This window comes from Zingiber officinale, chromosome 2A (assembly GCF_018446385.1).
Source record: "Zingiber officinale cultivar Zhangliang chromosome 2A, Zo_v1.1, whole genome shotgun sequence".
NCBI classification, from domain to species: Eukaryota; Viridiplantae; Streptophyta; class Magnoliopsida; order Zingiberales; family Zingiberaceae; genus Zingiber; species Zingiber officinale.
In genome coordinates this window covers 31,958,664-31,982,228 of record NC_055988.1, presented here as the reverse complement: position 1 = coordinate 31,982,228, position 23,565 = coordinate 31,958,664, and the positions used below count along the sequence as shown (strand labels likewise).

The 23,565-nt window shown below is 35.9% G+C and overlaps 1 protein-coding gene and 1 long non-coding RNA gene across 2 annotated transcripts; both read left to right on the top strand.

The window, feature by feature from the left end:
- The first annotated feature begins 6,353 nt into the window (after window positions 1-6,353).
- Window positions 6,354-9,728, top strand: LOC122039572. The gene is made up of 3 exons (XR_006128244.1): window positions 6,354-6,487; window positions 9,198-9,246; window positions 9,355-9,728. It is a non-coding gene; the product is annotated as an uncharacterized LOC122039572 (long non-coding RNA).
- Window positions 9,729-12,496: 2,768 nt separating this feature from the next.
- Window positions 12,497-13,783, top strand: LOC122041007 (AT-hook motif nuclear-localized protein 20-like). The gene has a single exon (XM_042600525.1). It carries the CDS (start codon window positions 12,716-12,718, stop codon window positions 13,466-13,468), a length of 753 nt encoding a protein of 250 aa, XP_042456459.1. The 5' UTR covers window positions 12,497-12,715; the 3' UTR covers window positions 13,469-13,783.
- The last annotated feature ends 9,782 nt before the right edge of the window (window positions 13,784-23,565 follow it).

Below are 23,565 nucleotides of genomic sequence, written 5' to 3'. Positions count from 1 at the left end.
ACACACGATAATGCGATGCAGCTGGGGAAGAGGAGATGCCCTTACAAACGTTGGGCTCAATCGACTGGAGCCGTCTGATCCAGGTCACGAGATCCGAGGAGCAAATCCGACCGTCGAATTTGAAAAGCCAAAGGTCACATCAGCCCTGACAGCTCGAGCGAGCGGTGACGGCTGGGTGACCACGTAGTGCTCACTCACAGGTCACATTTAATGAGCACCATTATGTGGGCATGGTCGCGTGCTCAGCCTTAATGGAGTTGATTTGCACAAATCCCGAGTAGTTTTCTAGGGATATCGACATTGACCACTACCGGAGTGGCGTGACAACCACTAGCAAACAAAATTTGCCAAGTGCTAACCGGTGACGTGCCGATCGACATCACCCATTTGCGTAGTCCTCGATCGGATAGACACTAAAATCAATAGCCGAGTGGCAGACACGCCACCAAGCCATCAGTCCAGTCAGTCGGACTTGCTGCCTCCCTTGACTAGACTTGAAGGGAAGGCATGTGATCCGGTGGTAAGGATCGGGGGCCCACAAAGGAAAGGGTCAATGACACGAGAAAGTCAAAGGTCCGGCCGAGCAGGGAGGGAGTCTCCTGGCCGACCGGCCTGAGTAGACCCCGAGCCGGCACGAAGACAGCTCGACCTCAGGTTGAGCTTCCGACGCTCACAAGCTCCTTTATAGAGAAACAACCGCTATGCCGAGTAGCTAAGCTGCGTGTATACCCGGTCCGAGGTGTGTGTATACCCAGGCGCCCAGGAAGCCAAGCGAGCAGCTCGACCGGCCTAATTAAAGACAAGGGGCTTAGAAGAGGACAAAAGGGGCAGCTAGTGATATCATTCTCGAGACTTCTGTCGTCGACAAGCAGCATTGTCGGCGGCCGGGCCGTACCAAGGATCTTATGGAGGAAGTTTCCGCTGCCATGACAGAGATATGCTCGGACAATTGCGATATCACATCAAGCATGCTTTTCTGACACATCCATTCCAAGGTATGCTTTGAGGAACGTGCACACCTTAGGAAGCGTGCACGCGCCTCTCCGGGGTCCTATATAAAGACCCCCGGATTTCGACGGAGGTATGATTTTTTCTCCTTATCTACTGTAGCCACAGTGTCTATTCTGCATCTGTCTCTTCTTGCCATTGCCTGACTTGAGCGTCGGAGGGTCGTCGCCGGGAACCCCTTCCCGGCCCGACATTGTTGCAGGTTCATCGGAGGCTACGTCGATGTGAAGATCACCGGGGAGTAGCAGAGAGCGCCACGTCCCCAGTTTCCATCGACTCAATGCGCGGACAGGATCAAGTATAGTTGTATGATAAGTTATATGCATTGTCTTGTGATATGAGTAATCTATTTTGTCTGTCATGTTAAAGGATTATTACTTCACTTCCATAATGCAATAATTCAATTGAAATGTCTATTGCGTCGGTTAAAGGATTGTTTTTGACCTCACATCAATTACTATTTTCTTCTTTTTTAAGAAGAAATGGCTAATGAATGTTGCTCTATCCAACTGATTGACGGAGATGGTGTATTCAATGTCACGAGTCTTGAACACTTTATGAAATCAGTGAAGTTGGCAGAGCATGGATTATCCTATGCTGTAGTTTCTATCATGGGTCCACAAAGTAGTGGTATGTCTTTGAGTTTCTTGAATTCTATTTTCGTATTTTATGTGCTTGAAGGCTATGTTTATTATAAGGTATCTCACATTTTGAACTTTAGAAGTATTCAACCTGAGTCAGAGATTACAATATTTTTTAATTCTTTACCCTTATAAAGACTAGAGTAGCTGGAGATATTACTTCTTCCTTGTTGTGTAATGAAGTCAATTCAATAAAAAAAATATTATTGATCAAGATAATTACCTTTTTCTATCATTGCTTTGTTTCCTATAAATCAAGAAGTATGGGGCAAGTAGCATAGAATTTTACAGGGAATAAAGTTAACTTGTGCATATGTATTTATTGTTCATATTTGTTTCTATGTGATTGCTTGGGCTTTGGAATAGCAAGTGATGCTCACAAGACTAAGAATTATTCTGAAAAAAAATAATAAGTACTCCATTTCTCAATCTATCGATAACACAACTTTGAGTTGTATTTCTACTTTGTTCAGGATGATACTGCCTTTGAGAAGCAGAGTGCTCTTTTTGCTTTAGCAGTTTCTGATATAGTCCTAATAAACATGTAAGTTCATTTTCATTATACGTTAAATGCTACCTTTGTCTAGAACAAGGGTGAGCATTTGCCTCTATAATATAGGTGGTGCCATGATATTGGTCAAGAACAAGTGGCAAACAAGCCTCTTTTAAAGACTGTCTTCTAGGTTATCTTTCATTATCTTAATCTTATTCCCATCTTACAACTTTTTTATATATACTTTTAATTTGAGTTTTGCTTAGTTGCTTTCGTTTACCTCATGACAAGTGATGCTGAGAGTGTTTAGTCCTTATAAGACCACTCTACTGTTTGTTATACAAGATAAAACAAGGGTGAGTATTTTCATATGTGCATTTTTCAGCTTCCATATTGGAGACTCCTAATCCAATGAAAATGAGTATTCATGTGCATTTTTTATATGTCGAGATCTCTTGGTGCCTTATCAAAGCGGTGGAAAGATTGGACTTTTTTATGGAGTTGGTGTGGGAAGACTGGATTTATTATGGAATTGATGAACAACAATGTTGGAAAAGGTTGACATGGAAGAATCAGCAAGTGAGAAATAGGAGTCTAATGGAATTCTACAAGTTGATTGTGATGGGGCTTGGGTTGACAATAATTACTTGCAATCCTACATGGCGTGAACCACCATCACAAGTTTCTAATCTTTTAACTATTGTTCATTAGTTGTAAATGAAGTTTATTTGTTTATTTGTATTGGAATAAATTTTATTTGAATATTAGACATGTTTCTTCTTTTGTGATTGTAATTCTTGTATAAGTAACATTTTGAATGACATTGATATGGAAAATATTCTTTCTTTTGTGATTATGATTCTTTATTATATATTTATATTGAAATATGATATATTGGTATTAAAAGATAATAATTTAAAAGATAACAATTTAAAACCGTTGGTGTTATCTATCACCCTCAAAGAAAATGGTTAAAAACCGTTGTCGTAGCCCCAAAAACGGTTGTAAACTGGCAGTGTTAATAAAAATGCTCTAAACAACAACGGTTTTAAACTGTTGTCTTTTCATTCAAAGACAATGATTTAAAACTGTTGCAAAACTGTTATCTTTTCATTCAAAGATAATAGTTTAAAACCGTTGTCATAGCCCCTACTTTTAACAACACTGCCAATTACAACAGTTTTAAAAGGCCTACAACAATGATTTTTAACCGTTATCTTTTAATTTTTTTGTTGTAGTGTAAGTATTTTTGTACTATTTTGTAGTTTTATGCAATGTATTGTCTAAAAATCCAGATTTATCTCATCTAGATTGAGGTATAGATGAGATAAATCTACGTCTCTTCATTTACAGAATTTTCTACGTCTTCCTCTATAATTCCTCTAAGAAAACAAGTTTACAAAATAATTGTTATTTTGTCCGACGTCAAATTCGCTCTATATATAACAAGCAAAGGTACTTCAAACAAATGATTATTACACTAGTAGAATTTTATTGATATGGTGATTATTCTTAAGTATAAAGTAATATATGGTAACAAAATTCGGTTATAAAACTGACACAATAAATATTATTTTAAATTTCATAAATTAAAAAAATTACAATCTTCACTTCTAATTTTAAACAACATTTTACTGAACCACGTCCAAGTTTGCAAAATACCAATTTCATGTAGGAAAGTTTCAAAATGACCAAATCACGTATCTATTTTTGATTTTATCCTTATCAGTCGACTGATATTTTGGAATAGTCGAATCGATTTGATTTTGTATTGAAACATTCAATTTTTAATCAAATCAGTTGAACATATTTGCTTTATTTTTTAAAAATCAAAATCAATTTTAGATTAAATTGGTTGACAGACCAAATGACCTCAGATTTATATGAAACTAGTTTCTATGTGTTCGTCTATCTCTCTTGATTATATTCATACCCTCAAATATTAATTAGACATTTGGTACATCATCCACTTTTATCTAAATTTGACTGATAGATTAAATGATCTCGGATTGACATGAAATATGTTCTTATATATTCGTCTACCTCTCCTAATTATATCCATACTCTCAAACTTTAATTTAACCTAATATATTGAGAGCAATAATTATTTGAACACAAATTAAATTTTTCAAATATATTTATATTTAAGAAATCATTATTTTTAATATATTGGGTCAAATTAAAGCTAGAGAGAATGGATATAATCAGGAGAGGTAGATGAATACATAGGAACTAGTTTCATGTCAATCTAAGGTCATTTGGTCTATCAACTGATTTTGGGTAAAAATGACTGATGGATCAAACGACCTCGAATTGACATGAAACTAGTTCCTTTATGTTCGACTAGTTATTCTAATTATATCTATGCCCTTAAATTTCAATTTGACCCAATATATTGAGAATAATGATTTTTTAAACTCAAAAATATTTAAAAAATTTAATTCATGTTCAAAATCGACTGATGGGCCAAACACAAGAACTAGTTTTAAATATTTTCGTGTTCAACAAATTATTTCTCTCAATATATTGGGTTAAATTAAAGTTTAAGGGCATGGATATAATCAGGCGAGGTAGACGAACACATATAAACTAATTTCATGTCAATCCTATATCGTTTGATCCATTAGTCATTTTTGCCCAAAATCGGTTGATGGACCAAATGACCTCAGATTGACATAAAACTAGATTCTATGTGTTTGACTAGTTCTCCTGATTACATCTATACCCTCAAATGTCAATTTAACCCAATATATTGCGAGCAATAATTTCTTAACTCAAAAATATTTAAAAAATTTAATTCATGTTCAAAACCGGCTAATAGGCCAAATGACCTTGAATACATGAATAAAGTTCTTATATGTTCATCTACCTCTCCTAATTATATCCATGCCCTCAAACATCAATTTGACTCAATATATTGAGAATAATAATTTTTAAACACGAATATGTTTAAAAAATTTAATTCATGTTTAAAAAATTATTGTTCTCAATATATTGGGTCAAATTGAAGTTTGAGTGTATATATATAATCAGGATAACTAATTGAACATAGAGAAACTAGTTTCATGTCAATCCGAGGTCGTTTGATCCAGTAACTGTTTTTGCCTAAAATTGGCTGATAGACCAAATGACTTCAAATTGATATGAAACTAGTTCCTATGTATTCGTCTAACTCTCTTGATTATATCCATCCTCTCAAACTTCAATTTGACCCAATATATTGAGAACAATGATTTTTAAATATGAATATATTTGAAAATTTTAATTCATATTCAAAAAATCATTCCTCTCAATATATTAGGTCAAATTGAAATTTGAGAGTATGGATATAATTAGAAGAGATAGACGAACACATAAGAACTAGTTTCATGTCAATCCGAGGTTATTTGATCCATCAATCATTTTTGCCCAAAATCGCCTGATAGACCAAATGACCTCGGATTGACATGAAACTAGTTCCTATATGTTCGTCTACCTCTCCTGATTATATTCATGCCTTCAAACTTCAATTTGACCCAATATATTAAGAACAATAATTTTTTAAATATGAATATATTTAAAAAATTTAATTCATATTAAAAAATTATTACTCTCAATATATTAGTTTAAATTGATATTTGAGAGCATTAATATAATTAGGAGAGGTAGACGAACATATAAAAACTTATTTCATATCAATCTGAGGTCATTTGATCCATCAGCCGATTGTAGGTAAAAACGGTTGATGTATTAAACGTCAAATTAATATTTGAGGGCATGGATATAATCAAGAGAGATAGATGAACACATAGAAACTAGTTTAATATAAATCTGATATCATTTGGTCAATCAACTAATTTAATCTAAAATTATTTTTGATTTTTTAAAAAATATAAAGTAAATTAATTGAATTAATTTGATTAAAAATCAAGCGTTTCAATTGATTGGATTGTTTTTAAATATAAGGACAAAATTAAAAATAAATATATAATTTAGTATTTTAAAATTTACTATGTGAAACGAATATTTTATAAACTTAAATACATGGTTCAATAAGAAAACTATGTGAAATGAATATTTTATAAACTTAAATCTATGGTTCAATAAAAAATTGAATTTTAAATGTACGGTTTGAAAGATAAGTTGAACCGGGTAATATTTTTTTCACCCCATACCTAGTTTACTAAAAAACCCTCTCTGGCTCACTTCACCACTGTTTTTTTCCTTCGTCTCCAACTCCTTATTTCTTCGGCGACGCGAAGTGCTTGGGTTGCCTTCTTCTTCGGTGATGCGACAGTGCTAGAGGGTCTCCTTCTTTTTCGGCGACGCGGCAGCGCTAGGGTTTTGTTTTCTTCTCGACTCGACGGTAAGATCATCTTTCTCACAGGCTCCTATTGTGTTTTTCTTTTCTTCTTGTTTATTCCTCATCTTTTGTCAATCTTCAAGATTTTTGCAATTTGTTGTAGATATCTTCTTCTTGTTAATCTTCAATATCTTCTTTTTTCTATATTTGCGCAAAAATAATTTTGAAAATTTTTTTTTATTCTATTGTGATTTTTTTTCTCTAGAAGTGGAAGGACTTAAAAGATATTCTTATCTTAGTGGTTATACCATGTGATCCGAAGATTGTTGCATCTCATTTTCTTTTTCTTTATCATTAACACTTCTAAATTTATTCTTTTGACAGTTCTTTTTATAGTCTCTAATCTCAGTCTATTGAATGAATATTTGTTTGTAGCCTTGTACCCTTTTTCAGATTTAGAAACTTCTATTTGAATGTCTCTACATCTTGAACCTCTCTCGGTGTGGAATTGACTATTGACCCATGTAGGTCAAGGCGAGGAATTGAGTAGCTACCAATATAGGTTAACTGGATGGGCGTTGTTTCTGGAAATATGTTATTACAAGTTATAATGTGAGATTGACTTCAAGACTGTTATTTTCAACATGGTTTAAAATTTTGGCTCATGCCAAGGTTTCGATTCTAGACGATACGGTTTTTGTATCGTGTCGTATCGATACGGTTTCTGTATTCTTATATTTATATATATAATAATTATTAGATAAATATATTTATTATGTATAATATAAAAATAAGTTATATATTAATTTTATATAAGTTTTCATTATTAAATAAATTAATATTGTTATAAAAAATAATCAAATATAGTTTTCTTTAAAAAAAACAATTAATCTATAAATAACTTAATTAAAATTGATAAATCATAATATCATAATATGTTACCTTATTAAAAGAATGACGTGAATCAAATGGAAGCAATGATTCATGTAATATTTTACTTAGATAACTTTTATAGTTTTCAAATATCTTGATTAAATAATCATAATTATATAATTATATAAATTAATACAAAATACTATTATACATATAAATTTATTTACTTAATTAATAATTTAAATAATATATATTTAAAATACTAAAAAAATTAAAATATCAATAAAACATTAAAATAGGGAAAAAAATATAATATATATATATATATATATATATATATATATATATATAAGAATATATATTTGATTTATTAGAATTTTTATAAAATTTTAAATTTTTTAGAATTCTTTAGAATTTTTAAAATAGTAAAAATAATTCGGAATATTATTTAATAAATTTTATTAATTTTTTAAAAATTTTAAATATATTTTTTTATATTATATTGAGATAATTTAATTAGGGTTTACGAAACCCTCTTTAAAAATATCACAAACAAATAGGAATTGTTTGATTTATTTAAAATATTAATTTGCACAGCCGCCCCGTGCCCGCCTGCAACTCTCGTAGTTGCCGGCGCTCCCGCGATGCCACTAACACCCAGCAGACATCTTTGACGCCGCCGGAGGCGTCCGGCTACACCTCCAGCGGCACCAAAGGTGTCCGACAACACTTCTGGCGGTGCCGAAAGCACGGCGTCGAAAGCGTCCCACGAGACTTTCGGCGCCGCTAGAAACGTCATGTCATGACGCCTTCGGCACCCGCGACACTTCAGGTGCCCTGCAACGCTTCCGGCGACACCGGAAGTGTCTGGCGACATTGCCGACGACAAGCGCGCTTCCTACTGGCGTGCACGATTCCTCCTAGCGCGTGATGCACATGACGAAATCGTCGTTAGTTTGGTGCCGGTTTCGGTACGCGGGTGGAATGACAAGTTTTTGAATTGTGTTTCCAAAACTTGGCACCACATCATGTACATTGTTTTTAAGTTAGACCTATAATATAGAATTTGTCAAATACATAGTTCAAAATAAGAGAAGCATAGGGATGTCAATATTTTCTTGTACAGAAATGTAACGGAAATGATATATGATGATTGTACAAGGTGAAAGTTTTAACTGACTTTGTGAAAGTTTTAACAAATCCCAACAGAAGTTTCAAGAGTATAACCAGTAGTTAGCTTACTATAGTAATTCTCTTAGTCATCCTACTTACAAATGCCATTTAGGGTTTAATTTCTCATGTCATCTTAATTAAATAACAAAAACTTGCCAAAAATTTATATACATTATCTATATTTTGGTTGATATCAAGATGGATGTGAAAGCACTAGGATAAAGATGTATTGTGGAAGGTTAAATGTACTCATGACGATGACGATGACGATGACGATGATGAGAGAACATATGGCTTTGAGTATTTGTTCAAACAAGGATCATACACTTCATAGTTAGACAAATTGGTGCTAGGGTAAAAATATCACTCATGATTTACCTGTCTGTATCTAGTCGGGGGGCCGACGATATTAGACAGCTTTACTCCAATAGTTAGACAAATTGAAGTATTTATTGAATGAGGTTCCGAGGGTAAACAAAGATAAAATTTTGAGATATTTAAAATTATCATCATTGATTAATGGCAGGATAAACTTTAGGTAACTGTTCTCACACAACTTATTATCGCATATACTTATGTTTTTTTATTGTAACTGGTTGGTTTTGTTCATTGTGCTGCATCTACTAGTTGTATCTTTTATTGGAATTTCAATCGGTCTTGTATTTGAATGTATGGTTATTAGCCATGATATATATTAACTGAATATGAAGCACATTTCTGTATGAAGGTAGAAGAAGGACAAAGGCGATCCGTATCCTAATATGGGATCAAGATGGGTTAGTAATATTGAGGCTAATTAATATACATGAGCTTTTGCAAGTTTGTTATTGTAGATTTAAAGGTGCACTTTGACAAGAGGTAATATCATTTATGAATAACTGCAGGCATCGTGTTGTCAAAGTTGAATGATTTTGGGATACTCTTGGGTCGAAACTCGGTGTGACCGAGCATAACCTCCCCCCATGTCTTGGCCATTTGCACTAATGGCTAGTAGTCACCCGTGATTTACCTCCTCCGTGTTGACTTAGGGACGGGTTGACGGAGGCGCTGGGGGCGAGTGAATCACCTTTTGCCACATCAAGAGGAGGATGTCAGCATGACGGACACTTTTTCTAAGAATCTTCTATATTTACAATGAATATTTTCTCTTCAAATAAATGGCCTGATGATTCAATTGTGGGTGGTCGGTTTAGTTGGTTATATATGAGTGTCTTTTTTATCCATCACTGTAGTGTTTTGAATCTTTTCCTTCTTGATAAAATTCCCCGTTACAAAATTTGATTATGGTTGAGCTTGCATCACACTTTAACCTATACAGCAAAGGAAATTTCTGGACTTCATTAGTAGTTGGTAGGTTCTGCCCTCCTTTTGCCTCAAAAATGGGTCATTGCTACTAGTACAATCAGATAGGAAAGCCTTTTGGATTCTTTAAGTTACTTTCTCTTGTTCTTACTTATGAGACAAGCTATACAATAAGCAAATAACTGTTTCTAGTGAAGCAGGAATGATAAAGCATTTAGTTATCAACATTGGCATTTTGTTATTTCCTATAGTTGTATTTTATCTTTGTTGATGATAATATAGTTGTATTTTACCTATGTACATATATTTCCATGTATTTTATTTCATTTGTAGTCTTTCTTCCATGATGCTACTAAATATTAACAGAAATAATGTTTGAATTTTTAAAAATTTTATGTTGGTGTAAATATATTATATTTATATTATTTATTTCAAATTTATGTTAATGTTTCAGTTTGCAGCATCAATCAAGAACCAGTATTACAAGCAATCTTAGTATGATAAAGTAAAAAAATGAAGGGAGCGAGTTCGTCTACTTGTATATGAGTGTCTAAGGGTCATATAGGTTGTGATATAGTTTTTGAGTTATATTTAGAGATTTATGGATACACTTTTAAGTAAAGTTGGTTAAACATATCTTTTGTGAGTACACTTTTAGATTATGATAGATATTTATGGCATATTTATTCTATTTTAGTGGTGAAAAATATTTTGTTCAATTATAATTGAGTTGCAATAAAATATGGTCAATTACTTCAACATTACAAAAAAAGTGGTAGAGTAATACACTCCAACAAGTTCGATAAATTCAAATAGTGATGCAGTTAAAGAAAATATTTAATTCACCACAGTTTAAAATTATGAAGTCCTTTGTATTGTAGTAAAATATGATCAATTACTATTTGAATTTATTATAGTAAAATTAAAATTATATTGTAGTAAAATATGATCAATTACTTTTACACTACAAATAAATAGTGAAGTTATTCAATATAAACAATTTCGATAGATTTAAATAGTGATGAAAGTAAAGTAAATATTTATTGGGTCACAATAAACAAAATGGTGAAATAATATAAATAATTTATTTTATCAATTAATATAACCTATGAAGTCATATATGATCAGCTATTTCGATAATTTTATGAAACCGATGAAGTAAAAGATCCTTGTTACTTTATAAACGGTTCAATTTCAAATTGGTTTAGATTAGATAAAGACTTTGTTACTTTGTGGTAAAGTAATAAATTATTTTTTTATTTTATGTTTCTATACTTCGATAATTACCTATTTATTATATTGAATATCCTAAGTCTATCATTTAAATTCACATATTAATCACATTTACTTTTGTGTGCATGTTGTTACCCTGGGGCTATAGTGTAGATGTAAGGACGTTCAGTTGTCTTCTAGACACCCACGATTCAATTCCCAATTACAGTCTATTTATAAGGAATTTTTTTTTTCTAAATGAGACTTGCAATTAAGGGGCGCGCTTTTGGGTTCGTCCGTCGTTAGTACTCTTCGATTTATCTTAGTGATCGATAAAAATTTTTATAAAGTAGCCGAATTAGTTATCCCAGTCTCAATATTATCTGATTAATTTTTTTTTACATGTTACATTAATTTTGAAATGATACTTTCAATCTTAATGTTCTTCTACCAGATTATTTTTTAATTATAATTCCTCTTATACTTCATTCTATTTTTTAAAAAAAGAGAATTATATTTGATCTACATTTCTCTACCTTTAAGGAGAGTATTTTTTTTTATTAGTAAATTCGAGGAATGATTCACGTGAGTCATACTCAGCGTAAGAGTCTCACTCTAGTTCTATACAATAACGTACGATAATGTACCAGCTTTTTTTCCTTCAATTCAGCATGCAAAAGAAAATATGTTCTTCACAATTTCTTTTAAAGATAATGACCTCTTTATTAAAGATAAACCCTAAACTCAATTTTTAATTGCCGGAAAAATATGATAATCATTAAATTCTACGTTTTAAAGACCTTTGAATAAAAAGATCAGGTGATCCATGTTATATTTAACATATTAAAAATTGACCTCATCATTTAAATTCAATTTCTATTATAGCTAAAGATGATGATTACCTTCATTTTAGATGTTTTTTTATAGTCCGTTTTTATTATATGAAAAGAAATAAATAATATAGTTTATCATCAAATGATTAAAGGATAATTTTTTTTTTATAACATACTCATCAAAAATTATTTCCGTATTTTATTATAATAAAATTGTCAAAATCTAACTTAATGCTCATCCATAAATTCGTTTCTAGAGTTAGGGATGTTGAGATTAGAGAAAGAAACGTAAAGTCTGAGAAGCCAGAAGCAGTGCTCGATTATTGATATACATAGATTATCAATCGATCGACACGTTCTCTCCTCCTCGGGAACCCAGCCCTAGAGCCTCCTCTTAATTTATTAATAAACCCTAATCTACCTTGACCCAGCAAAAGATTCTAGATCGACAATTTCATTTCATCTCTCCTTTACTTTAATTACTCACTGTGATCTCAGTTTCCACACCTCAAGCCAACAAGCCACTGCACTGCACAATGTCGACTTTTCCCAACATATTTCAGTAATTACATTAAGAAACTGGCTTACCTCCTCTCTTTCTCAACATGATTAGTGACTGCCAAGTGCTCATAATTTTTAATGCCCACTTGCCTTATTATTCTTCCATCGGTGTGGACTAAGACAAAAGACTCTCCTTCCTAGCTAATTGTCAACATCTTTCTTTCTTTCTTTCCTTCATTCATTAATTCTATTACGGTGCCTCATATGAAGTTGTGAATCATGGCATCCTCCATTATATCCAAGAGGAAAAAGATTCATTGAGGTGAATTAGCGGAGATACAAGCTGGCTAATCCATGGTGGACGGGTCATCTGAGCCTTCCAAGGCCGGGGCAACCGATGGCCGCTTCCTTAGCCGTCGCTGGTCACCCCTGCAGGAAGCTGGACGAGGGCGATGCCGTAGACGACGACGAGATGCTCGCTTCCAAGGAATCAGATGAGGCTGAGGACGACCCCAAGGAGGGCGCTGTGGAGGCTGGCCCCCGTCGCCCCCGCGGGCGCCCTCCGGGTTCCAAGAACAAGCCCAAGCCGCCCATCTTCATCACCCGAGACAGCCCCAGCGCACTCCGTAGCCACGTCATGGAGGTCGCCTCCGGCGCTGACATCTCGGAGTGCATCGCCCATTTCGCCCGCCGTCGCCAGTGCGGCATCAACGTCCTAAGCGGCTCCGGCGCCGTCGCCAACGTCACCCTCAGGCAGCCAGCAGCCCCAGGATCCGCCGTCGTCGCCCTTCAGGGCCGCTTCGAGATCCTGTCGCTTGCCGGCACGTTCCTGCCCGGAGCGGCGCCGGCCGGATCCACCGGCCTCACCGTGTACCTGGCCAGCGGCCAGGGGCAGGTGGTTGGGGGAATCGTCGTGGGGGCACTCGTCGCTGTGGGACCCGTCATAGTGGTTGCGGTCACCTTCTCCAACGCCATCTACGAGAGGTTGCCGCTGGAGGAAGAGGATGAGGGCTTGTTGCCTATCGCCAGAGTCGGCAGTGGCGGATTACCAGCAGATCCGTCTTTGTTGAGCATGTACAACTTGCCGGCGCCGTATTTAAACGACCCCGACGGCCTAGCCTGGGCTCATCCGAGGCCGCTGTCATTCTGAGCCGCCGGCCAAGGTAAAGAAAAAAAAACACAAATTGAATAAAGAAGACGCCGGTGAGCTTTAACTTGTTGCTATATAATGATTGTGTGTGTAATAAATGTATGTAATTGGCGATAATTTAGGCCACATGCAATTGTAGAATATATACATATAATTAGCAATTAGGCATTTGAAGGTGGAAGAAGATCAATTAATGGCCGTTGCTCAACTCAACAGCACATTATATCTGTCGATTAAACTATAAATATATGTAACAAAGTTGACAATGATCATTGTGTATAGTTTGATATATATTCCAGTTGGCTTAAACATTAAGCACCTCGATTGCTTTGGTGTGTTGTTTACTGTGATTTGGTTGGTCATTTGCTATATCATTTAACAAGGTAGAGGCTAGAGGTGGATTATTATCTTCTTAGCAATAGATAGATGCATGATTGCCTCTTGCATATTACAATAATTTATTCATATTTTTTTATAAGTTGTACTGTAGTAGTAGTAGTAGGAATCTAGCTTCTATAAAGAACTTCAAAAAAAAATAATAATAGATAATAGAATTCTCTTCTTGATTTAAGAGATCAGAATTTTTTTTTCCTTTTTTACTAAAGAGTTTGATTAGAAATATTGTTTGTTTGTCGCTAAAAGAAGTCATAATTTTAGCTGTAAAATATTATTTGTACAGTTTGATTTTTAGTCAATGTTTGTATACATTGAATCCTAATGCAGGTCAGCTATAGTTGTTTTAGATTAATCGACCAGTAATGCTTATAGTTTATTAAGTTATGTTTTTGGTTAACCTCTTGTTTGGCATTTGATATGTGTTAACAAATTTTATATCTATATATATATATATATATATATATATAATTTTATTTTTCGTCTTGTCATCTAAATTTTTTTACTTTTATACATTGACTAACTCTAAATAAGGATATTAATTAATATACCATATATATGGTACATTATAAGAATTCGGAGAGCAATATAATTGAAATGAATCGGTGAAAATTAATAGGAGATTACTAAATAATTGTTTTTCTTTAACATCCCTTGCCCTCTCCTTTATTTTTTTTATGATATATGTATGACAAACTATTTTCAAACTATTAAAATTAGCGTGGATAGCACACCTAGCCTAAGATGACCCAACTAACCTTTAATTTGCCACATGATCTTATTTATTATTAGAGTAAAAGGTAATATCATTTATCTCGATCCAATATTACTATCCTCAAGTCATCCTTATTGAAGCTCCAACACGCCCATGGATTTCATATTACTCTATAATTTCATATTAGATGACCTACATGATTAATGAATAATTTGTGTCTTATTAGATGATATTATAACAAATCAAGGGATTATTAAATGATGCATGTGGTGCATACCAAGTAATTCAAGGATGTGCAATGATAAGAGAAATAGCTTGTGAGCATTCACTAGTACAATTTTGGTGATAGACTTTGCCATTAATTGCTTTGGTGATTATTAATTATGAACTAATTGTTAGTATTAGTCTTAAAAGTCAATTATAAGATGATTTGACTTAATGGGTTAATGGATATTTATTGACTTATTAGATTAATAGTTAATCCAATATGCTAAACTCTAATCCATTAAAAATAATTAATGGAGATTAATTTTACATGGAAGAGGAAGACTAAAGAGTAAAAACCCTTGGTATTTATTGGATGCATATAAAAGTTTTTTAGGACATTGCATTTGATTAATGAGACTCTTTGTCACGCCCCCAGAAGAGACCGTACCGAAAAATTTCGGCAACATCTCCCCTGTACGGGTGACAATCTGAGGCATACATACATACAATATACATCAGCCACATACGGCTGGAATATATCTACACAACCACGCAGTTATATAAATATATGAATCAGCCCACACGACTGTACTAAATCAACACAGCGGAAATCACAAGCAACGATCACAAAACATAAAGTAACTAACTGCGAGCCGGCTCGGCTTAACACAATAATATCAAACCAAATACAAAACAATACAAATATATAAACAAGTACAAAACCCAAAATACACATAACGTAAGAAATACCGAAATCGTAAAGTCGTCCTCGAATGTGACGTGGAACTGGCGGACAGGATCTCCAGGCGACTCCATAAATCCTTTACCTGCTACCTGGTGAAATTACCAATATACGGGGTGGTGAGTATAAAAACTCAGCGGGTAATAGACTGATAGTGCATGAGTATGGTAAAGAACTAGAGATGCAAAGGTATACAGTCTCGTATGGAAATAGCAGATACTACAGTGATATCATAATAAGTGTCCATACCTGAAGCCATATCCTAGGCTAGTGGTAGAAGGTAAAGTGTAGCAAAATCCTGCTACAGTACTGCTCATAACTACATGGTATCATGTGAGGTATATACATGTCAACAGTAAGTAGGCCAGTGTCTAAACACATATCACAGGTATATATCTCAACCTATGTAAGCATAACAGCATAAATAAACAACAGCAGCATAGATAAGCAACAACAGCATAAGTAAACAACCAGCAGATATAATAACAACAGCGTATGTACGGATGGTCACCCCGCCCACCTCTCTGCACCACGACCCCTGTATGGTCGAGAGGCCGGATCGATGACAAACTGTACCACCCAAAGGCCGCCACTACTCTCGAGTGACCGGATGGACAGGTGCATAGCTACGTCTGCGACGGGGTCCCTGCTGCCGCAACTCCAGCCGCCACTACCCATGAGTGGCCGAGTGTGACACGACAGGACAAGCGGCACGCTCCAGCTACCACTACCCATGAGCGGCCGAGCGTGCGGCCCAGGCCAACGACCGTCTCAACCACAAGGGAGCCAAAGTCATTGGCTATGCATGCAATGACATGATGCGAAAATGCAGCAGTCATCATATATATATAAACAGAATGCATGCTCAGCAAGGTGTGTAAATAAACAGAAATCAAAGCAGGTAAACATGGTATCAGGTGTCCATATATCCAATACCTACTATCTAATGTCTGGTATCTGGTATCCAATACCTAGTACTATAGTATCTAGTGTCCGGTATCTGCTAAATATCATGAATAGCAACGAGAGACTGTATAGATACAGAACCGAGTAGCTCAAAGATTGAGTGGAAGTATCAAGCGCAGGAAAAATAAGAGTGGAGTCAAGATAAACATAGTAGCCAACTAAACATATAGCTCATGCACTAAGATCAATGTGATAAAGAGATAAAGCAAGAAGTACCCGCCTTTATACGTAGATCGTGCCAAACAATCCTCACGTCAGAAACTACCGTCTCGTAATCAGAGTCCTGCATACATCAATACATATATTTCATTTAGCTAAATTCATATGATTAAATAGCTAAATAAAATCCTTAACCAAACTAGGATCACTCCAACTAAATCTGAGCTCTGATTAATCCTCCAAACAATCTTCAATCAATCCAACACATACCAATAACGATCATGTTTAACTCCACCTAGTGATCCAAATCCAATACGATATTAAATCCATCCTTAATCCAACTCCTTCTAAACCAAACATAATCCACAACCATCAATGAATCCAATCAACACTCCTTATGAATTAATCCAATTCAATTAGTTAACTCTTCTTGTTAACATGCTTCAATTATCGAACCCATAACTCATCCAATCCAAAAATCCATAATTTAATATCAATATGAGTTAAATCAATACATCTACTCACCACCTATAATCTAAGCAAGCATAAAACCCTAGATTCCTTAGAAAACCTAATTTAGCATCATACTAATGAGAATACCATTGGTACATCACTAGAAAACACTCACCTTGAGGTATGGCAACAAATCCAGTAGCTCAACAGCACTATGATCCCCTGTCCGAAAACTTCAAGAGCACATACACACTTTTCTCTCCAAGAATCAATCCAGAAAATCCATTATATAGCCAAGGATTGTTGCAGCCCTAATCCACAATACAAAACTCACCTCAACAGCCCCTTACCTTCTCACCCGAAGCCTGCACAGCCGCAAGAATTGAAGGAGATGAAGATTGACGATCAGTGTCCTCTTGCTCGTGGTCGGAGGATGATCGACGGCAGAAGCAGCTCGGTGTCAACAATGAAGAGGGCGGCGATCGCGAGCTAGGGCACCGTGATTGACCGACCTTGAAGTTGCGGAGTCGGCCCATGCTGTGGAGTTTCACCGGCGACGAGTGGCTCTTGGCAAGTCCAGCCAACGGTGAGAAGATCAGTGCCGGCGAACTCGGGATTGTGGCATCGGCGTCGGCTATTGGCTTGTGGCAGCCGGCGCTAGGGCAGGGACGGAAGAGGAGTGGTTCGGCGCACAGGTTGTTGGCGATCGGCGTCGGGCTGAGGTGGTCGGCATCGACGCGAGAGAGGAGGGGGAAGACGGCTAGGGCACAGAGAAGAGGGGAAATCGTGAGAGGGAGAGGGCTCGGGAGAGGTGTGCGGCGATGAAGAGGAAGAGGAGGGGTCGGCGCGTTTTGGGAAGGAAAGGATCGGCGGAGAAAATAAAACCTTGGTTTATAAACTTAGGGTTTAATCAATGTAACCCTAGGTTAACTCCACAATCAACTCCCACTTAATTGGGACCCTAAAGAGGCTTTCCCGTAGCCTAATAATTAATCCCCTTAAAATACACCATACGAGCTCCGATTAAATCTCAGAAAATTTCTAAAAATTCCTGAAAAATCCAATAAGATTATTTGTCCAATAACCTTATTATTTAAATACTATTTGGGTACCGTATTTTACACTCTTGATCTTCTTCTTCCTCTTCTTCTTGCCTTGACTGAACCTCTCTTGCGGCTAGCACCATGAACATGGTCTTCTCTGAAGCTATGTTCGTGCGATGAACGTGGAGCATGTTCATGTTGATGTCGTAGACGCGTGGACGTTCTGATCGCTCTAAGATCTACATTTGAATCAAAGTTACTGTCGTGAGCATCGGTCACGCAATAAAGGTAACTATTCTAGTTGATAGAGTAGCAAGAATGAGTATATTGTATTCACAAGGATCTCTAGAGGGATCCTTTTTCCTCCGTGTTGTGTTATTTTTCGCAAAAGATCTCTACAGTGGTATCAGAGCCATTTGCATATACCTATACTTCGTTGTAGTTCTATTTTATATGTGATATAGATTAGAACATGTGTTTATTATGATATGCATGATTGTATGGGTGTGAACAATAACTTATGTTGTTGGGCGTATGCTCTAAATGTGGACAGCGATTGATGTTTTTGCTCCAATCAGCAACGATTACTGATTGAGACATGAAACAACAACTTGATCTGTGGACTAAGTTAACGACCGACAATTAATCCATGGACAACAACCTTTGCTGATGAATCCGCGGACAACAACACCTTTAGGCTCCGAACAGTTGCTACAAGGGTCTCGAGTTCATCTTAATGGACTAAGGGCAGCAACTCATTCTATGAGTTGATAAAATAATTTTACTTCAGAACCGCCATAGGGTTGCGGCTCATAAATCGTGTTCAGTATCATAATAAAATTTATGTCATAGATCTATTACAAATGTTGTACGCTATGGTGCATGGTTATGATTCTTTACCCCAATGTAATTGGATGATTATGTATGTGAATGTTGTAATTCATAATACGGTCTGCGTATTATGCCTTTCACCATTTTATATTTTCAGTTATAAAATTAGACTACCCTCGAATGTAACACATGGCTTCTTATTTTGTAATGTACAATTAAGAAGATTGTTGGTCTACTAGACCGTGCTGGAAAAAGGAGAAGGGCAAAAACACACGTCAACCAAGGAAGCACTTGGAGAAGATGCAATTCCCTAGGTTGACCTATGAATCTTCTCATTGACTTGAGAAGATCATAGTATACAAGTCATAACCATGTCATGTCTCTTATTATGCATATATGTGATGTATGTCATACTTGTAAAATACCGTAAAAGGGCAGATAATAATAAGGGGAATTTTCCGGTATTTTTAGAATTTTTTCTGGAATTTTTCGGAGACCATATGGACGAGTTTACGGGGATAAAAACTGGACCCCGGGAAAGCCTGTTTAGGCTACCCCTTTTAAGAGAGGAAATGTTGATTTTCTTTTTATTTCTTTTTTCTTTTATTCTTTTCTTTCCTTCGTTTTCTTTTCCTCCCCGTGTGCCTCGCGTGCCCGAGCCCCCACTCGATGCCTCCTCACGTCGAGCCGTCACCGATGCCGATCTTCCCTAATCGCCGCACGCGACGGTTTCTCGCGGTTAAAGCCGAGTCGCGACGCCGGGCAAGCTCCTGTTTTCCCTTCCTCTTGTGTTGCCGCCACTCCGACCCGGAGCCGTCCCTAGCTCGATTCATCGCGCTGTCGTCCGCCTACCTCTCATCACTGCCCGACGACGCCACTGGCGCCCGTTGCCCCTCGCCGTGGAGGTCCCAGTGGCGCCGCCGACCTCCCTTGTTCCCTAGCGCTACTGTTTCCCTTTGCCCTAGCGACGCCCCTTTCCAGCGCCCTCCTTCCTTCCGAATAGTGTAGATTGACCTAGGGCTCGAGTTTCACCTGCACACCTCTCCACCGTGCCTAGTAGTGATCCTTAAGGTAGGCGATCTAACTAGTTGTGGAATTAGGGATTTCGGTTGATTGATTTCCCTTGTTGTGACTTTCTTCTTGTTCTGGACTAGGAGGAAGATCTCGGATCAGTTCATACTGTATTTCCAGATCAGAGTTTGGATCTTCTCCTCTATTTTTGATCATCCCTTCCTTGTGGTGGACTTAGGTCACGGTTGAGGTAAGTTTGGGTTGCTGGTTTTGGATCTTCTGTTCTTGATCTGAATAGTGTAGTTGTTCCCAGCCATGAGTTGTTTCGTTATGTGATCTGGAATATGTGCTTACTTGTTTTCTAGCAGCAAAGTTTTAAACTCCATCAGGAAGCATTCTTCTTTGTGGGGTTTTCTTGGTCCAGCAATTTAATCTAGTAGCTGCTCACATTAGGTCTAGTAGCAACGATCCTTGCTGTTGAGCAACAACGACTGTGTTTAAGGTATAGTGTAGGAATTGATCTTCGTTGTAGATGATTTTCTAGTTGTGTTAGCAATAATTGTTTGTTAGAGTGTATACTAAAAGCCTAGCTTTTGGTATAAACATTTATCTAGAAATAAGAATCACATTGGTCAAATGTCTACATTTGTGATAAATGTAGTTGTTCAATTAATTTATATTGTAGATAACATGGTGTGTGGTGTCACACACAGAGGATCATGTTATCAGTACCTTATAAATTATAAACAGTAGCTCACGACCAAAATGGAAAGGAACAAACCATTAGAAGGTCGTAGTGTAATTAGGTATCAGTTTATCTTGACTGTATAATTACACTAGTACACTTAGAGTGTATTGAGTAGGACCATTTGAGGTCGTTTCTTTTATACTGATTTTATAAAGAAACAAAGACCTCGGTTATTATGGAAGTGTGTGCTCTTAATCCTAATATAATAACAAGCACATATATTTGATATTTATTTCTTTAATTTATCAATGGGTGAGATTTAGTTCGATGAATCAATAAGCCCGATAAGTTGGGAAATGGTATCACTTATAGTGTGTGTTGTTGATTATAGAAGGAAAGCTGTGTCCTAGAGATACTAGGTTGATAATGTCCTCAAGAGGAGCTCATAAGGATTGTCATGTTAAACCCCGCGGTGGACCTAGTCCGACATGATGATAAGGTTGAGTGGTACTACTCTTGGACTAAGATATTAATTAAGTGAGTTGTCAGTAACTTACTTAATTAGTGGACATTGTTATCTTAAACACAGGGAGACTAACACACTCATAATAAGAAGGAGCCCAAAATGTAATTTGGGATTGGTGCGTAGTTCAATAATAGTTCTCTAGTGGAATGAATTATTATTGATAAAATTAAGTTGTGTGTTAAGGGCGAACACGGGATGCTTAATTTTATCGGAGACCAAAACCAATTCCTCCTCTCGGTCCCTATCGTAGCCTCTAGTATATAGAGATTTATACCCACCGTACCCACCTTCTTACCCATCCAATGGGGCCGGCCAAGCTAGCTTGGAACCCAAGCTAGGGCCGGCCAAGTGGATGAGCCATGAAGGTGGTCGGCCAAAGCTTGGGTCCCAAGCTTAGGTGGCCGACCACTAGAATATTAAAAGGATTTTTATTAAAATTATTTCTTATGTGGATATCATGTTTTTAAAAGAGAGTTAAAAAATTAAAAATTTCCTTTTATAACTTTCTACAAAGATTAAGAGAAGAGATTAATCTCTTTCCTTATTTGTAGTTTAAAAGGATGGTTTTAATTTTGGTAAAACTTTCCTTATTTGTAAATCATCTACATGATTAAAGAGAGTTTAAAATTTGAAATCTTTCCTTATTTGTTGATTAAAGGAGGATTTTAAATTTTAAGAAAACTTTCCTTTTAAACATGTTCATGATTTAAAAGAGAGTTTAAAAATTAAATATTCTCTTTTATAAGTTTCTACAAAGATTAAGAAAAGATTTGATATCTTTCCTTATTTGTAGATTGAAAGAGATTTTAATTTTAGAGATAACTTTCTTTTATCCACATGTTTAAAAGAAAGATTTTAATTTATTAAATTTCCTTTTATAAACCAATCATGAAGGGATAAAATTATTGGAGAAATTTTATAAATTTCGGAAACAAATTAGGAAGTTTTAATTCTTGTTTAATTAAAACTCTCCTTGATTTGAGGAAATAAGTGGCCGGCCATGTTTTAGTGAGAAGAAAAATTATTTTAATTAAAATAAAATTTTCCTTTTCATGGCAAAAGAATTAAGGAAGTTTTTATTAAAATTTCCTTATTTGCCAAGACCAAGGATTATAAAAGAGGAGGTAGAGGAGCCTTCAAGGGTGAACAACCTCTATTATTTTCTCCCTCTTTTCTTCCTTGGTGTGGCTGACCTCCTTCCTTTCTCTTCTCTCCATCTTGTGGCCGGACCTCTCTTCCTCCTTGAAGATCAAGTGGTGGCCGTATTTTAGCTTGGAGAAGAAGGAGAGAAAGCTTACATCCCTTGGAGCTTGATTGATGGAAAAAGATCTTCATCTCTTGGAAGCATAGTGCTTGGCCGAAACTTGAAGAAAGGAGAAGAAGGTGCTTTGGTGGTTTCTCATCTCAGAAGATCGTTGCCCACACAACGTCCGAGGTTAGAAGAGGAATACGGTAGAAGATCAAGAGGTTTTTCTATAAGGTATAACTAGTAATTTTTCTTTCCGCATCATACTAGTTATTTATGGAAATAATACCAAATACAAGAGGCTTACGATTCTAGTATTTCGAATATGTTTTTCGAAGTTGTGTTCTTTTATTTTTCTTTTCCTTGTGATTTGATTGTTCCTTTTGGTTGACCTAAAGTTATTTTAGGAAATTAAATATTAGCTTTCCATAAAAGGTTTTGTCTAGTCGGTGGTGGTTGTTCCCATATCCAAGAAGGCCATGTGCCTCGTCACGTCAGTACTGGGAACCAATTATGAAAATTAATATTTAATGGAATTAATAACTTAGGTGATTTGGATCAAACGTGTTAAGTTCCACAGGAGATCCAAGTCTAAACCTTAAAGAACAAATAGATTAAGTTTTGGATCAAACGTGTTAAGTTCCGCAGGCGATCCAAAATTTAATTTAAAAGAACACATGGTAGCTAGGAAAAGGTTCAGACCTTTGTACAAAATTTTTGTACAGTGGAACCTCTAGGTTTTCCGAGTAGCAACCAACATTGTTAACTTAGGTTTAGAATTAACCTAATGGTGTAATTAGGGTTAATGAAGCTAACCCTAGATGGTTGGTGGATTAGGAATTTGTTTATCTATTTGTTTATAATTAATTTAGCTAAACTGTACGATTTACTACAGGACTTTGACGCGAGACGAGTATCTCGATGTCGTATTTGGACCGGATACGATCCTTTCTATTGGAGGCGGGTACTTTGACTTTATGTCATTTGATATGCATAGTAATGTCTTTAACAAATAGCAACGATTGTGTTTTTCTTATCTGCTTCGGTTGATCACTACCTGATCTGTTACATGTTTGGTTGTTTATTTGCTATGCACATCATGTTAGTATTTACCTGA

Excerpts from the sequence above, each read along its gene's own strand:
- LOC122041007 (XM_042600525.1), top strand. The coding sequence starts at position 12,716 with ATGGCCGCTTCCTTAGCCGTCGCTGGTCACCCCTGCAGGAAGCTGGAC.